Consider the following 13,555-nt stretch of genomic DNA (forward strand, 5'->3'; position numbering starts at 1 on the left):
GGGGTGTTTGTTAATTTGGCACTTCGATCAACTGAATATTTTTGGGGTCGACAAAGTGGGTTTAAGGAAATAAATAAATAAAAGTCTGGTGTAATTTTTATATAGGCATGTTTATTTTACAATCACAAAGTTTTATAAATATTGCTATTCGTCAAGACTTAAAAAAATCCTTATACACAGTAATAACAGTATTTTCTAAAAGTATAGAAAACTTCGCAAGATATTTTCATATGTACAAGTTGAGCTAAAATTACTATTTCTGTGTATAACAAAACATCCATACAAACTACACTTTTTGTATAAAATAATATAAAATAACTCGATATATGGTACAGAATTCATTGTTATAACATAATTGACGAATATTATTGTATATATTCTATACATATAATAATAAAATAAAATAAATGTACACGATAAAACAAAAATATAATACAATATACAAATTATACAAAAAAAAAAAAATAAAACAATATACTAGATAGATATGAGCAAATATTAAAGCAAAAATTGCTACACTTTTTAAGTACAAAGAAAAGAATACGAAATTGCACTTAAAAACAGTAATATTCAACAAGTTCTACTGTAGGCCAATTTTATATGCATCGTTGATTGAAATTATTTCAAAAATATACATTTTTATTAGTTTTCACTATACAAAAAATATCTTTGGTATATACTTTAAATTTATAACAAGAATTTTCTTTTATTAGTTTTTTATTTAACAATTTTACCTCCAAAATAAACTAATGATTTAGGATATGATTGGAGTTTTGTAGCGTGTCCAAAAACACAACCGCGAACACGCCGCAAAACATTAATAGTGTTATAGTACCTTGTGGAATGGATAAACGAACAAAGGATTATATTATATTTTGGAAGCTCATAGAAGTAATTGTTGTTAGTACAAGATTCGCTCCGATAACAACAACGAAAACGAATATTATTTCCTAGACAAATAAATATTCAATAGATTCAATTTGCCTTTAATTTAGATATGATAATAAAGAATTGACATTATAATTTAATCGACACCATGATGATTTTATTTTTTTTATGATATGTACACTAATTTATTTGGAAATTCAGTTACATATTTTACTATTATGCGTATCACCCAACTATAGCAGTCAATTTGTTTCAGCATTTTTAATACTATCTAGGACATATTTACACAATCAATATTCAAGATTCTATTTTGTTTATTCATTTTCTTTTTTGGTAATTCAATAAACAGTTTATTAAACAGTGAAATCTTGAACTGTAATGACAAAAACAGTTTACACATTCTCATATAGTTTGAAAAATATTGTGATTGTCAATTTAAAGTTGAATAACATTTTATTTAGACTTAGGTGAAATGACAAAGAATTTAGGTCTTAGATGGTTCAGGAAATAAGTTTTATTAAAAACAGAAAAAACGGTAAAATATGTGACTGTAGTACTGAACTGTACCGCGTGATTAATTTTTAATCAATAATTCGGTCAATTAATTTAATTGTCTAGTAAACTGTACAACAGGACTGTTCTTCGGCGTATCGCGAAACTACGAAAAAAAATTGAACCAACGTCAATTATTTCGATTGATATATTACTCAGTCTTCTCGTATAAATTCACTTTAGTATTTCATAAAAGTCCCACTAGGCACCGACGATGCATTATACATGCGTCGCCATCGTGCCCCGCTTTATCGTCGCCATGTTCGAGTTGGGGATGATGTATTGACTTGTCGGGGAGTTGGGCAGTCTCGTGACCTGCGGCACTGAACCGTTGGCACCGTTCGCCACCACCGTATTTATCACGTTCGCACTGGCCGTGATCATGGCACTGGAGTTCGCGAGCCGCGAGTTCTCCCGCGAGTAGGGCGGCGGCGCCGGCGTGGCCGCCGGGTTCGCCGTGTTGGGCGTCGGCAGACCGACGTTCGGGTTCCGCAGATAGGGGTTCCCGTACGTGGCGCTGAACCGCGGGTCGATGCCGCCGATGTTGCCGTTCGGCACGTGGTGCAGGTCGTTCAGGTCGTTGAGCGGCAGCGACGCGCCGCTCACCGGGATCTGGTGCGACTGGAGCGAGTTCAGCTGCAGCCTCGTCGACTGGAGGCTCTCTCGCGTCGGGTCCAGGGAGGACGAGATCGGGGGCTGCATCACCGGCGGGTTGTAGTCGCGGGAGTAGTCCACGTAGGGGACGTAGCCGTTGTTGTTCTGACCGTCCTGCAAACCAAAATCGTATTTTATTTAAAACTCTTGACTAAACGTAAAAATTAATTGAATTTGTGCGTCGGGAATCAACATAAACTCAACTAATTGCGAGTGGGGCGAGAGCGAGGGCCCCGTCCGGTCACAAAAGATTTATCGTCTCGCCCGGTGGACCCGGACTCAGCATCCCTGCTCGAGATAGGTATGCGGGTCGATATTCGACTTCGGGTAATTTTGATAATTAGATGTTGTTTTGCTCCGCAACTATGTCCGTTTATTATGTTTACTTGTTGCGAACCATTGATTTAATATTACAATTATCCTCAGTGTCTGTCAAGTCAATATTTATTACCCTTTGTACCAAAACTTCCAACCATTAATTTAACCATTAACAAAACCACACAACTTACCTTTGGTGGAAAGCTGGGTTCGGTATAATCGGCGGAGTACCTATACACATCTTGGCCACCTAGATTAACAGGACCGGCAAGTGGTACTCCGATTCTGGTGATCACGGACTCGCTTCCGGTTTCGGATTCAGCCCCTGGAATGTAGTCCATGTCACAGTGTACGTTGCTGTTGGAGGAACCCGTTCGCAGGTCCAGTTTCAAGTCTGAAATATTTGAGCTGCGGTCTGATTCCTTGCATTGCTTCTCAATTGTGTTGGCATCCGCTGAAAAAACAAAATACAATGTTTAATTAATCAGCTTACTATATGAATTATTGTTTTAAATTTTCGTTTCGTATTGTACTTACTTTCTGGTGGCGGTGCCTTCTTGTTACTTTGTCTTTGACACAGGAAAATGATCATTATGACAATGATGAGGATGATAATAGCACCAATTACCCCAATTACAATAATCAACATGGGAAAACTCTCTGAAAACAAAAAATGAGCTTCTGTTAGAAAATAAATCCAATCACAGTTCCAGTTACTTTGTTCTTATTTAGTTACATACTTTTATGTATGATAATCTCAGATCCCCGATGTGTCACAAATCCAGAAATTCGAACTACAATACATTGTGACAAACTCATTTTAGAAATCAATAACTACCAATTTTGTAATTTACTAATTTAAGGTAATTTTCGATTGGTAATGACAAAAGAGTTAATATTTCAGTCAGCTCAAAGAAGCAAAGCTGAAATAACTGATTTGTCACTTTTCGCCTTAAATTATTAACAAAAGTAATTACCATGACATCAGGTGCGCTCGATAAACAATTCATAGAATTAATTACGACTTACTCTGAGGCATGAGATTGATCTCCACCACGTCGCTTCCGTAGGGATTGGTCACACTGCAGTTGTACATGCCGAAGTGTCTCTCCTGGGATTCCCGGATGATTAGCGTCGACTTGATGCCTTCAGGTAGCGGATCCTCCATGATCGAGTAGTCCTGGTCGTGGATGTCGACCTCTCTGCCGTTGAACGTCCAGATCACCCGTTCGGGGGCGGGGATCGAGAAGGCGGTGCACTCGACCCGCACGTTGTCGCCTTCGATGCCGAACTGGGTGCGGTGGCTTACTATCGAAGGAGGTCCTTTTAGGTATATGGCGGCTTCGGCCCCGATTTCGGGGAATCCCGGTACGTGCGCCTTGCAGTAGTACCGCCCGGCTGAGTCGTGGTCGACCCTCAACGTTAGGTTGGGGCTCGTGCTGACGAGTTTCTTTTTATCTTCGTGGTACCAGGAAATGTCCGGGTAGGGGTTGCCGTCCACGTCGCAGGTCAAAGTCACGCTCGATCCCAGGTCAGCCTGGATGGATTTAGGTTTAGACCTAAACTGTGGTCCATCTGTAAGCAAAGCAATTACTTTAACCTTTGTAACAAGGTTATGAACTGTGAAACTTACAGCTTATGTCCAGAGTTTCGCTCTCCTCGCTCTTGCCGACGGCGTTGTGGACTTCGCACTTGACGATGGCGTCGTGGTGCTTCCTGGTGACGTTGTGCAGGATGAGTTGGGTGGTGTAGTCGCCTATCAGTGGCTCGTCGTTGAGGAACCATCTATAGGTGACGTCGGAAGGATTGGCGTCCGCCTGACAGCCCAAACGGACATCAGCACCTTCAGGGATGCGTCCGTTGCTTCCTACGCCGGAGAGGATTGTCACCGTCACTTTCGGTGCGTACTTCACCTGAAAAATTAAATTAAATTAATGTATTAGCAGTACTCGAGTACATTGGTGTTAATTAGGAAATGTGGTGAAGTTGTTTTATGGGCAGTGGCGTGTGTGGTTGAAAACGTAATTTGTCTTTGTAAAACTCACCGGAGAGTAATTAATATGCATTTGTTTGATATGTAGTCATTAATTATTAACGCCAGATAATAAATGACAACTCACGAAAAATTGTAGCACATAATAAATGAACACAGACAAATAAATTAAATTAAAAATGTAGTGTAATTATTTTTTCCTTGCGATTATTTGGAATATATAGATCGTACTCGGTGTTAACGTTCCTTGTAAAAGCAAGCGTCCTCAATGCAAGCGACACAACTAAAACGAATGGGTCGCATTTATCTCGAACATCCGAAAAACCGAATCAATAAAAGTGGAAACTTCAAAAACACACATTCAATACAATGCGCTTTGTTATAAACTGGCAAATTCCCGTTTTTCCCGCAATTCCATGGACGAAATTAAAGTTGTAGGTATGGTTTACGGTTAGTGTTATTGGGGGCTGCGTCGTTCCGTTCCAAAGCAAAGGACAAACATTACTGCACACATATTACAAACAACGTCATCCCGTCCAACGGCCAGGCCACCGTGTGCAATAAGTTTGCCTCGCCTATTTTCTCTTCTGCTAATGAACGGAAGCGTTTTAATGTCAACATGTCACGTTAGGGTCCGCACGTTACTCATTAAATGATGTGCCCTTTTTCTCCTAAATTATTTACCTCTAATCTCAGTTTGGCAGTACGATGAGTCCTCTCAGCTCGATTCTGAGCTTGGCAAGTGAACGTCGTGTTGTGGTGTAATTTTCGGGGGGTCAGTTTCAAAATGGACTTGGCTGTGTATCTTCTGTTATCCGAGAGTTTGTCCTTGATGGTCTCGATGCCTTCAGTCAACACGTTTCCTGCAACAACAATCAAACAATCTCAGTTAACAAGAGAAATCGATACTCAGGGTGTGAGTGACACACTTTGTGTACGAAATTTATTTGAGTCCACATTAATTTTTTGTTCTTAGTAGAATCAGTGATTTGTACAAAGGAAACAATTAACATTGGTCGGTAAAAAGCGTGTAATTCGTCGAGATAAACGTTGGTCCAGATGTTGTTAGTCGGAAACTGAATAAACCGGATGTTCTGTGTCGGATGACACGGCTTATTTGTCGTACACTTGACTGGACACTCTATTTTAGGAATAATTACGTACTCGTCGCAAGTGCCTTTAGGAATCCAAGATGAAAGGCAAAAAATGCGTATTGTAAAAAATATCAAAGTAAACGTTCCACGTGAATGCTCTGTGTAAACGGGAGTTCTGTAATGGGAGATGCTACGTCTCCTTTCATTCGTTCTTTGGCGTTGTACAATGTTGTGGCAGCTTACCTAGACCGTCTATCCAGGTGATCTCCGACTCAGGCTTGCCCCCGTAGCTGATGCACTCTAGCTCAATTTCCCTGTCCTCGGTGGTGACCAAGTAGTCGCCCTGGACGATTTTGGGCGGGTCCGGGGGCACCAAGACGGTGAGGGTGGCGAAATTGCTCCTGATGCCCGGCTGTCCCGCCGGACCGGGTGAAACCTGACACTGATACCGGGCGTCGTCGTCCAACATCACCGGGTAAATGTCCAGCGAATAATCGCCTGAAACAAAAAAACAAAAACAGGGTTTAAATCTTGTTTTTAATTTTCCCTTTGTGCGTTTCGTTATTATTCATAGACGGGTCAGAAATTTATTGTTTAATTAAAAAAGATGTCGCCGCTTGTCCCGGTTTTAATTATAAAGTAAGTCGGAGTACTTGTTTCGGTGTTTGGGGGATTTAAAAAGATAATAGAAACAATTTAAGTTAAAATTGTGAAAGGGCTGCAAATATGGATTAACGCCCGCTCTGGAGATTAAGGTCTGGAGTTACGGCATCGAATGTCAAAAGGAGTGGGCCACAACAGTCAATACGTTTGTTCGTTCACGCCGGAAAAATGCCGCCGAGCGTCGTTTCGTGCGAAAGTATCAAATTGTGTTTGAGCATTGAATAATTTATTTTCGGCAGACGGGGATATTTTCCAAAGTCGCGACGTAATTAAATTCATGCTAAATTAAATCTAGGAACAAAGGGATCACAACGATTATGATAGGATTGGATAATAATGAGGGCGCTTTGTCCTAAATAATTTAACATTACTTTCGACAATGGAGATTAAATTCTTCTTAAAATCTGCGATCGATAAGTCACAAGCCACAGTCAAATATTTTTAGCTAAACATACGAGCTGACCCATTTGAGGTGAGCAATCCTCAAGGTTAACAAAAGAAGGTTTTTTCGTATTCTAATTGGCCCGTATCGATTGGGGGAAGGAGACTATTAATCATACTTTAATTTTGTACACAATACAACTGCGCTGATTATTTCCCTGCCGTACAATCCACGAAAGCCCATTAAATCTGAACTTTTTCGAGGTGAATTGTGTTGCTGAAGTTATTAAACTGTAAACAGTGGAGATGAGATGCAAAAAGTATACAATGTGTCACTGATGGAGCTACATGGCCCAATAAATAAGAGGAACGAGAGTACTTGAACGAATAATGACTAGTTCCGTGGCAATGAAAATTTAACGACGGCTTATTAAGACATCACAGCCTCGTCGCAGTATCGTCTGGCAGTCAGATAACACGATCAAACCATCATAACTTACATTTGATGCGGACGAAAAGGGGGGCCCATCACGTCCGGCCGTAAATTCGCCCCCCGGAATCGAGAGAAAACAGTCCGGACCTCCGTCGCAGCGAGCCGATAATATTATTATTTTTTACGACATAATTGCCGTAGACGTTCCGCAGTGGCTGTTATCTTAGTGAGGCAGGGTCCCCAAGTGTACAGTGAACGGTTGTTATGTCATAGGTTATGTTACAGCCCGCTCCGGTGCGCCGTATGATCCGGACACTCAAGTAATATCTCCCCGGGCGACGGCTATAAGGCTACATATTGCTTCCTGCGAATGGTCAATCCGAGGATTCCAGACGCACGGAAACAATCTAATGTTCTAATTAATTCCGGGCTATGCACCGCTTTTTTTGGGATCGATTCGGGAAAAAAACAGTTCATGGAACATTTATGACACCATTTTCACTTTGTTCAAATTAACCCGGGCGTCCCGTATCAATATTTCACTGCAACGAAGCGATGGCGGTGAAACAGAGCTGATGATTGGTACCGTATAAAAGCCAGATACATATTTTATGTGGGCCGTTATAAATAAAATAGGTAACTGGAAAGTCCGAAACTAGCGCGTACATATAAAATTAATTTCGGCTCACATCAATAGCCTGTATGTGTCTGGGCACTGATTGATGGCAAATCGAGGAAAGCGATTTATGGTAACACGAAATCGGCTACTATATCAATGCGAAATAAATAATTACGCCGCTTTAAAACCCACATTTATTTTCAAAAAGTTCTTATCAAAATCACTTTTTTCTGGTAATAATGACGACATCGTCTTTCACCAAAAATCATCGTCGTCAAATTACGATAAAATAAGCAATTATTAATTGATTGTCACTTTTAACATTTCTGTCGAAGAAGTTGCTGTGTCGTCAAATTATTTATGATGAGTTCAGACATATTTAAAACTATATAAAGGAGGGTTTACATGAAAGTTCTTTATTTGTGTCGTCAGTTACTGTGATTTTATACATTATCTCTTTCATTGTTAACAATTCTTTATACATTATATAGTTTTAAAAATGAATAGACTCAGCATTACTCATTTGAAGTCAGACGAGTTTTAATGACAGATAACATCGCCAGTTATCTTTTTACTGATCTCCACTTATTTAATGTCGTTCACTGATATCGTCACTTCTAACGACATTATATTATTGCTGTGTCGTCAAATAATTGATGATGATTGTGGTCTATAAGATAATTAACTGTTTTTCACTTGTGAGGCAGGAACCTATTTAAAAAGTAGTGCGAAGTTTGACCGAGCCCTCATCGCCGTAGAGTTTTATCTCCTAAGCTCGGCGGGATAAATTAAAGCTCACTTAAAACGGATGATCGTGAACGGGCAGGTGGAGAACGTTAAAATGCAAATGAGTGCGAAACCGCTCTCCCGAAAAGTCGCTCTCTCTTTTAGGCAAGTATATTTCGGTTGATTCTGATCGATTAATCAGCGGCAACCAAATTAAATTATCCGACTGTGGTGCACACACTAAAACCAAACCCCATTTTGATGTGTATGTATGAACTAACATATTTGTTCACGACATTAAAAAACTCCGAGACGTGCTTAAGGGATTAAGTTTCGACTTGAAATTAGCCGAATTTCTGCATGGAAATACTCACAAAACGGGCAAAAAAAGGAATTTAATCCATCGCCTTTAAAGTTGTATTTGTCGAAGAGATTCTTACTCGGCGCCGTGTGATATAAAGTTGACAAATTTGATTTTGTAAAACTAGCGGCGGATCCCTTAAGCACACTTGAACCGTTCACTTTTAAGACACTTTAGACGCCTTATTTTCCGGTAAATTTTAAAATCAGTAAATAAAACGATGGTCTAGTTAATTGGCTCAAGAAGTAAGTGTGTATTTGTTTAAGTTAAGTAAAGAGGGGAAATATACTCATCGAGTCCGTTATTGTTAGTAAAAATTTAAAAGCCATCGTAAACGTTTCCTTATCGCCTTTTAATACCGAGCTTCCGGCTTTTATAAGCACATAAAATTAGTACGGCGTTCAATTTTTTGCCAAGTGGCTCAAGTAATCCGGTATTTATGTGTTGTATCTGAGCAGCAGGACCGAAACAGTTATAAGCTGACCGTGATAGTAATAAGTAGTAAAAATAGACGCCGTAAAGGATGAAAGAAAGGGGGAAGAGTTAATATCGGTGTCTCTTCGGCGATTCATTCGAAATTCCCTCTTCCTTAAAACGTAGGCAAGCATTAACCTTTAGAATTCCCAATAGAACAAAACGTTTTCGCCAGGACCGTAATAAAACTTCCGCTTTTATGTACTCGTTACGTGTTGTAGGTGTGCCAATCACTCGGCCGCCTTTTTATTGATATACTCCGCGTTTTCATTGTTTATTTCATTTCTGGCGATAAAGTGGAAACTTTTAGAAGTCGCCCCGTGCGTGATTGTGGGGCACAAACGTTGGAACATTAAAGGTCGAGTATTTTGAGCTTAGCGAGTCTTGTTTGCCGTAATCAAAACACGTTGATACAGCCTCCGGACTGCGATGTTTGCACAGAGTAGACGGGTAATCAGGGCAACAAACTTGAGAAAACGTATTTTGTGATTTTGAAGGGAGTTCGACACGTGTTCATAATTCCAAACGTAAATATTGGCACCGGCCAACTTTGCTACAGCCTCGTGCAACACTAATTAGTACAGTTTCGGTATAATTGCTAAAATACATAATCATCGACAGCTCCGTTACGAAAATTCCACGAACTGTATCGGGGCATGCTAATGAAAACGGTCACACGATTTTCCCCTCTGTCCACGGTTTCCTCTGTTACAACATTACCTGTGAGCTATTTGCGAGCTACATTAAGCTCCTGTACGTGACATGTACGGATTTAAGCCCCGCAGAATTAAGGTAAATCACTCGTTAATAATTTACTGGTGCACAAACACAATCAATCAAATAATAAGATTAAACTCCACAGTCGCCGGTTAATCCTAATGATTTAGTAATACGATACGTACCGCATTATCTTCCGTAGACTTGGACGTAGAAAATTATTATTTTTATGTAATCGCGGATTTGACAATAATCCCCGGCCGTACCGACGACTAAACAACATAAATCGCAGCGACTTCGCCATTTTTGCAGCCCGGTTTTTCCTTGCGATCGCCGGGAAAGTAGCTTACGCTAAGTGCAAAAGCTGAACAGACGTACACAAGGCCGGGGACTCATCGAGGACTCCGGGCTAAAGCTCCCGGACTAAAAATACACGTCTGGATGCATCGCATCGACAGGATATGAATATGCGACGACGCAATTTGCCCGCGGCGACGTTTCCACGTTTGCTTCCCTTTTTTTTAAAAAGCTGCTTTCGTAATTGTTTCTCCTAAAAATACCGTGATCAGATAATGGCGATGACAAATCAGTATGGCGGGGCGAAAGTAAGTGCATTTACAGCCGTAAAACTTATCGTGACATTAATCAAAAATGCTTAAAAGGGCGTAGTGGAAAAACAATTATCTAATGTATCACTTTACCGGCACGGACCAGATATGAAATGTTTACATTCCGATGCAACTCGACACATTTACCGTAAACGCCCATTATCCATTAAGTTTATTACGTTGTTTGGAACAAAGAATTACATGCGACTAATATGTAGTTTTTTCAAATCATTTCTAGATTAGCTTAATCCATTGTCGTCGCTTCGTGCACAGAATGTAATGAAATCATTATCAGTTTTTTAATTCATAAAGTCACTGACTTGATTTATCCTTATCTGTGAGGCACTTTTTGTCGCTTCCCTTCAATTACAGCATTCCGTTCCCAGATTAATAATTTTAATATGTAAATATGTGACACAAGTAAGGATATTTTCTTAGAACTGGATTCTCTGAGTGAGAATATCCTTATACGAACAGTTGAGGCTGTAATATATGTATATTAAACCCTCGTTGAAACGGTGTAATCCCCTTCTTATATACTTGATTGGATTTGATAATAAAGTAAATTGGACTTGAAACTAGAAGCATTAAGAAGATAACTATTATTTTATCTCAGCTGCAGTTTTTCCCCAAACTATTTGCATATCCTGATGGCGCTAATGCCACCTTTATTAATCCAAAAAAACTTGTTGTTAATGCCCTAATTAAAATAAAAATATCCAGACAGTCAGACAGGACGGACGAATTTATGTTTTGTTCTCCGACAGAATGTAAAGTGCATATAAATCGTGTTTCGTCGCCTTTTTCTATTTTGTTTCCAACTAAATAGACTTGGTACAGTATTGATTTGAACAAAACTATTTTGCATGCCATGCAGAAGCTTGACTGGTTCACAATGTCAATTGAAAATAGGTTAAAGGCCCTAATGGTTATAAATTACTGGGAAAATGGAGACATTAAATGAAAAATTAATGCAAATTGGTTTTAAATGTTTGCCACAAAAGTAACTGATGCTCTCCACTCCGGCACCATTACCGAAGCAAAAATCAACAAAATTTAATAAACATTCATTACAACCCTCTTAAGTAAATGACAAAAAATTCCCTAGTTTTATGTCGTTGTGAAGTTAGAAAATTATGGCCAATAAAACGTACATTATATTAATTAATAATTAAAAAATAATTACAATTAGGCCTTCGGCCCACAAAAAAGGAAGCACAGGTGGTGTAGCGTGTGTCTTAGGAATCCGCGTCAAAGGCAATTAATCCGAGCGCATAGGGGTGACATTTCAAAGGGGAGCCCCACAAACAAACACACACACACACACACACACACGAGAAACAAAGGCTGAAAGGTCGAGGATCCGGGCGACGCACACGAGGAGGAATCTTGTGCCATCTCTGTTGGCATTGTGACTAAAACGGTATCGTGCCGGAAAGTATGATTCATTTCTCGAGTGCAAATAGCTTATAAGCACCCTATATACGTCGAGTGTCTGCGAGGAATTCGAGACGTGTGCGAAAATATAGACGCGAAGAAATTGAATGGATGCAATAAAGTTTTGTTCGGCGTTCAAAGCAGATGGGGAAATGCTACGCGAGATTTGAATTGGGGAATTTAATTTTTATTTTTGGCACTTGTGCTCTGCCTTCTATTGATGGCTTGTTTGGTTGTTTACCAGCGAAATAAACAACCGAAATTTTGTCTTCAATCGCATCATGATGATGTCCCTGTTCACTGATGTACATTGACCACATCTATTATGCAAATTGGGTGTTCTCTTGGTTGATTGAGTAACAGAACATGACCAAACAATGCAACTTATTCAAAGAGTCTTGTGTGCACACGTGCCCCTTTGTAACTCATCCGGTTATTTACGAGTCAATTTATAAGTCAGACAAGTGCATCTTCAAAAACTGAAACCAGAAGTGATTGTGCTTTACTTGTCATGAGTTATGGCCCATTGTTTGACATTACTTGGGCTGATTTATCGGATAAATCATTTTAAACGATAGTAGCCACTTTGAATTGTTCCAAGAAAGATTTATGGACTTGGGAGCCGAAGAATTTATAGAAAATTAGTTGGAATTTCAAAACAGTGGCTGAAAAACTCGGGGGAAGGATAAGAAGAAAATGAATGGACTCATTATTTTGTCACTAAGAACCTTTTGTTTCCTACCCTTTCAAATATTTTATTAGGTTATCGATCACAGGAGCAAGGCTGTTTATTTATTTACGTCGTCCATTACATTAGTAGATACGTGTGTCGCATTTTGAAACAATCTTGCCCATTAATTTTTAAGATTCCATGTCGGAAATATGTGGAGGATAGATTACATAAAGAATTAATAGATTTATAAGAAAGCCCTTCTAATAAAGTGCTATCGTGGAAAGCACTAAATGTAATTAAACGATAACGAGCACGAAAACTGTTATAAATAGAATTAAATATTTCTCCATCGAACAATCACTTATTAATCATTTGGCCATTAATTACTCACCTTCTTCGTCGCTTCCCACCATGGAGTACCGCTCAAACCCGCTGAGATTCCTGTGGGTACCCAGACCGAAGTCGTCCTTCGTCCATTGCAGGATGCCACTTTTGCCGATGACCCGACAGGGCAACGTCACCCTGGAGCCCACCACGGCGGTCTGATCCTGCGGCTCCATGGCGAACTTCTGCTCACGGTACGTGTCCGAGGCGGCCAGCACTGCGACTCCTATCCGCAAGAGTAGGAGCAGGAATTTGTACGAGGAGGTCATACTGTTGTTGGCTTGTTTGGATTTGTCTGGAACGAAATAATCATGTGTCAAAACCAATTAATTACTTTGCCCTCGTGTACATCAGGCTAAAAAACATAATAAAGGTATTAATTAGACTGTGTTGTTAAGTCACGATTTGATTCCGTTTAAAAAATGCTTTCATAGTTAGGTTTTTAGCACGATCCGCCTCAGGCCGACGAATTCTTCCTGCATGTGAAGTCAAAGGGACATGCAAAAGTCACATTATTACATTGGAATTGAATTTGATTGCTTAAACTTCTTCACCATTATTATCCCATTAAAATGAGGCG

The 13,555-nt window shown here is 39.7% G+C and overlaps 1 protein-coding gene across 4 annotated transcripts in view; it reads right to left on the minus strand.

Moving 5' to 3' along the window:
• Positions 1 to 91: 91 nt before the first annotated feature.
• LOC109599301 (irregular chiasm C-roughest protein-like) overlaps positions 92 to 13,555 on the minus strand; it is an 84,421-nt gene continuing 70,957 nt past the window's right edge. For all 4 annotated transcript variants that reach the window (XM_049963039.1, XM_049963041.1, XM_049963040.1 and 1 more), the window contains 8 exons: positions 12,983 to 13,270; positions 5,743 to 5,997; positions 5,090 to 5,268; positions 4,046 to 4,325; positions 3,442 to 3,987; positions 2,950 to 3,072; positions 2,604 to 2,866; positions 92 to 2,208 (listed from right to left, as the gene is read on the minus strand). In XM_049963039.1, the coding sequence (XP_049818996.1) occupies positions 1,660 to 2,208; positions 2,604 to 2,866; positions 2,950 to 3,072; positions 3,442 to 3,987; positions 4,046 to 4,325; positions 5,090 to 5,268; positions 5,743 to 5,997; positions 12,983 to 13,244 (2,457 nt within the window). In that variant the 5' untranslated portion in view covers positions 13,245 to 13,270 and the 3' untranslated portion in view covers positions 92 to 1,659. The remainder of the gene's footprint in view (positions 2,209 to 2,603; positions 2,867 to 2,949; positions 3,073 to 3,441; positions 3,988 to 4,045; positions 4,326 to 5,089; positions 5,269 to 5,742; positions 5,998 to 12,982; positions 13,271 to 13,555) is intronic.

Source organism: Aethina tumida, chromosome 2 (genome assembly GCF_024364675.1).
Source record: "Aethina tumida isolate Nest 87 chromosome 2, icAetTumi1.1, whole genome shotgun sequence".
Taxonomy (NCBI): domain Eukaryota; kingdom Metazoa; phylum Arthropoda; class Insecta; order Coleoptera; family Nitidulidae; genus Aethina; species Aethina tumida.